The sequence below is a fragment of the Chenopodium album genome, chromosome 5, assembly GCF_948465745.1.
Source record: "Chenopodium album chromosome 5, dcCheAlbu1.1, whole genome shotgun sequence".
Taxonomy (NCBI): domain Eukaryota; kingdom Viridiplantae; phylum Streptophyta; class Magnoliopsida; order Caryophyllales; family Amaranthaceae; genus Chenopodium; species Chenopodium album.
Genome location: NC_137838.1, coordinates 1,716,562 through 1,720,386, shown reverse-complemented (window position 1 = coordinate 1,720,386; position 3,825 = coordinate 1,716,562). Strand labels below are relative to the sequence as shown.

Genomic DNA, 3,825 nt, shown 5'->3' with positions numbered 1-3,825 from the left:
TTGATGCTTCAACAAGTCTTTGATGAATAATTGATCTTTTGTTTGACCATGCATCATTGAATTTTGAAATTTTACTCCATCAAAGCAGAGAAACACCAAACTTCTTGTTTACAACTCTCGGTTCTTGATTATATTCAGTCCATTTGAACTACTGGCTAATTATTAAGGTAAACTTCTTCAACACTAAGGTGATACATTAGTAGGTAGCCTTTCAATTTCATCATATTCCTATTACGTCAACTATTAACTTTTATGAATTTGAGATACATACTAGATTGTCTAGATGAGATATAATAAGTTTCATATGATTACACTATGGTCGTTTTTGGTGATCGTTCCTTCTTAGCTTTCTGATCGATTGTTGGCTTTTGTTTAGAACTATTTTAAGCGTTAAAAAACTCTAAATGACTCAAAAATATGTTCAAAATGACTTTTTAGATGATTTTAAAGCTACTAGCTAGTCTAACAATTAAACTGAAAACGTAATAAATTATGAAACGTTTATATTATATTATTGAGATTTTTGTTGTTTTATAAAAAATACTACTGAGTATTATTTAACCCATCAATAAATTTCATTAAACATCTTTTTAAATAAAAAAAACATTCGCCAATTAATTAAACAAGTCAAACTATAATAATAATCGATAATCAAACAACACCTACATCTCAATCACCTAACACATACGTATTATACTTGTATATGAATACCACATTGGGTCATGCAATTAGTGCCAAAAGGTTGCGTCTTTAGCCTCAACTCAGGCCCTCACCAGCAATTCAGCATATTAAAAATACTTCCAATGTTAATGGTTTTGATTTTTGAAGCAAATGAAAAGACATGATTATCTAAACTCCACGCTCTCTTCTTAAAGCTGATTACTAATTAGTGATTACTACTCCATAACACATCTTACAAAAAAACCCCAAACAAATTCTTTTAATTTAATTTTAAAAGTCTATTTTCACCCAAAACTTCCATCTTCTTCCATTATTTCCCCTATAGTATTCACTTTTAAAATAATATAATCACCTTCTATTAGTTCAACCTCAAATAATATTATCTTTAATTAAAGATAAATGAAACTTTTATTTGAGAACGGAAGATATATACTACATCCGATTTATATTATATGCAATTTTGATGTATTATGTGTGAGACATAAAAAATTTCCAAATTGCATATAATACGAATCAGAGGTAATATCTAAATAAAAAGCGATTTGGAAAATCGAAGCCCCACAAAAGGACAAAGTTACCCCCATCCAATTGCAGCACACATGTGGGTTCAACACTCCAACTCCCTCCCCATTCCCACATTCTCCCTCTTCTCTATGTAATACATTCATTCACCATACTCTCATTTTGTGGATTCTAGTTTTAGTCTTCATTACTTTCTCTCTCCTCTCTCTCTCTCCAATTTTAACTTGTATTTCTAGTGCTTTCACTACATCCCACGAGCTTCCACTTGCTCATTTATCTCCTTTTCCCCTTCATTCTTCACTCCAATAATCAATCACCCCTTTTAATTTCTTCTTCCTCTTATCTTCTTCTATAAGCTCTCCTCCCATAACTCATTTCCTCAATCATACCATTAAATCTTTACTTTCTCTCTCCTCCTAATGGCGAGAGAAACTACTTGGTTAAGCAGACTCAAATCACAAATTTCTCACAAACTTATTCATCCAACTTCAAAACTTGCTAGAACAAAATCTAGGAATGTTGGCGTTTTAGCTTTTGAGATTGCTGGTCTTTTTTCTAAGCTTCTTGCGCTACACCAATCTTTATCTGATAAGAATATTGTCCGTCTTAAGAATGAGGCTATCGCCCTCGAAGGAGTTCGAAAGATCGTCTCTAACGACGAGTCTTTCCTTCTTGGGTTGGCGTGTGCCGAGATGGTTCAGAATCTTCATGTTATTTGTAAGGCCGTAGCACGGTTGAGTGACCGTGCTACGGATCCTACACTCCGGTCTTTTTCGGAGTGTTTGGAGGATTTTGCCAGCACAGGACGGGACCATTATAATTGGGCCGCCCTGTGCGGGAAGGACCTAGAAGGGTTAGTCCGGAGGATAGACCGGTACATCGCAGCTACTGCTGCGCTGTACCGGGAGATAGAGGAGCTAAACTCGATACAAAATAGTTTAAAGAAAACGCCTCCGGAAGGTGCGTTAGAGGTCCAGCAGAAAGTAGTGTGGCAAAAGCAGGAAATCAAGTACGTGAAAGAGAAATCGCTTTGGAACCGAAGTTATGATTCGGTTGTCCTTCTTTTGGCTCGTTTAATATTTACTGTCCTTGCAAGAATTAAGTTTGTGTTCGGGATCGGACAGAGTTACTACCCTCACCCAAGCACGCTTCCTAGAAGTCTCTCTGCTTCGGCCACTGTATTTCCTTCATCGGATCTCAGTGGCAATCATAATTCTTATGTGTCAGGGCCGTTAACATCCACCCCACTCCGTCTCAACAAGAGGATAACCACAATTGGATCAGAGACCGGAAATAGAGTTGGGTTCTTTGAGTCTAGAACCAAGGACTTGACGCCACCCCCAACTACGTTGGGAGCGGCTGCCTTGGCGTTGCACTACTCCAACTTGATCATTGTCCTAGAGAAAATGATCAAGTCACCCCACTTGGTGGGGTTAGACGCGAGGGAGGATGTTTATGCTATGCTCCCCAATAGCATAAGATCCTCCCTCCGCGCCAGGCTAAAAGGGGTCGGGTTCTCAGCAACCGACCCCGTTTTAGCCGCAGAGTGGAGGGACGCCCTCGGGCGAATCCTCACTTGGTTGGGTCCATTAGCACATAACATGATCAAGTGGCAAAATGAAAGAAGCTTCGAACAACAAAATCTAATGCCAAAATCAACCAATGTCTTGTTGTTACAAACACTACATTTTGCCAACAAAGACAAAACTGAAGCTGCTATTACAGAATTACTAGTTGGGTTGAATTACATATGGCGATTCGAGCGCGAAATGAATGCAAAAGCCTTGCTAGAATGCTCCAACTTCTTCTTCAACAACAAAAGTAGTTCTCCTATCAATAATCTACAATCATAGTACCATATTAACTTGTAATTTTGAGTTATTTTCTAAGGGGTTGCTTTGATTGATTTTTAGCTGTTAATTACTTTATTAATTAGAATTCAACTCATAAAAATGGGTGGATTGAATTTTGAGATCTCATTGATTGATGAGATCGATCAAAGGGTCTTCTAAGAAAAATCTGACCCTTAATTTGTATAGTTTGTAGTACTTGATTCTAATACTTACTTCTATAGTACAAAATTTAAGTTTGCTGTTGTACATGAAATATGATGGTTGAGTGAAATTTAAGAAAAATAACTACTACTATAATAATAAGTTGATGACTTTGTGATATATATTTGACTATATGATATAATTTCATTAAAATTATACTATATGATTTCCTACCATGTGAAATTGTTCTTTCTTGCAATACAATTATAATTACAGCTTGTCATTCTTTTGACATAGACCTATTATTTGCATTACCACATTTTAATGAATTCAATTACACACCATTATATCAATCAAGCAGTGAGGTACCAAATCAAAATCGTTTCGATTTTTCAATCTTTCTTATCTTAGCTACTACGATACCAATATCCAAATGATTGAAACAAATAACGTCATTTTTTGTTAAAAAATTATTTCTAATATACCTAACTTTTTTTTTTTTTTTTTTTCATGGTGAACAAATGTTTTTGAATTGATTCAAAATTTTAACAAAAAAAAAATAAAATAAAAAGAAAATCTTTGACGGTCATACTGTGATTCTAGGTTTACTAACCTAGATAATATTTAT

General features: G+C 35.3%; 1 protein-coding gene across 1 annotated transcript; it reads left to right on the top strand.

Moving 5' to 3' along the window:
* The first annotated feature begins 1,353 nt into the window (after positions 1–1,353).
* LOC145630002 (protein PSK SIMULATOR 3-like) lies at positions 1,354–3,302 on the top strand. Its single transcript, XM_081682243.1, has one exon. The coding sequence runs from the start codon at positions 1,623–1,625 to the stop codon at positions 3,054–3,056; it is 1,434 nt and encodes a 477-aa protein (XP_081538369.1). The 5' UTR covers positions 1,354–1,622; the 3' UTR covers positions 3,057–3,302.
* The last annotated feature ends 523 nt before the right edge of the window (positions 3,303–3,825 follow it).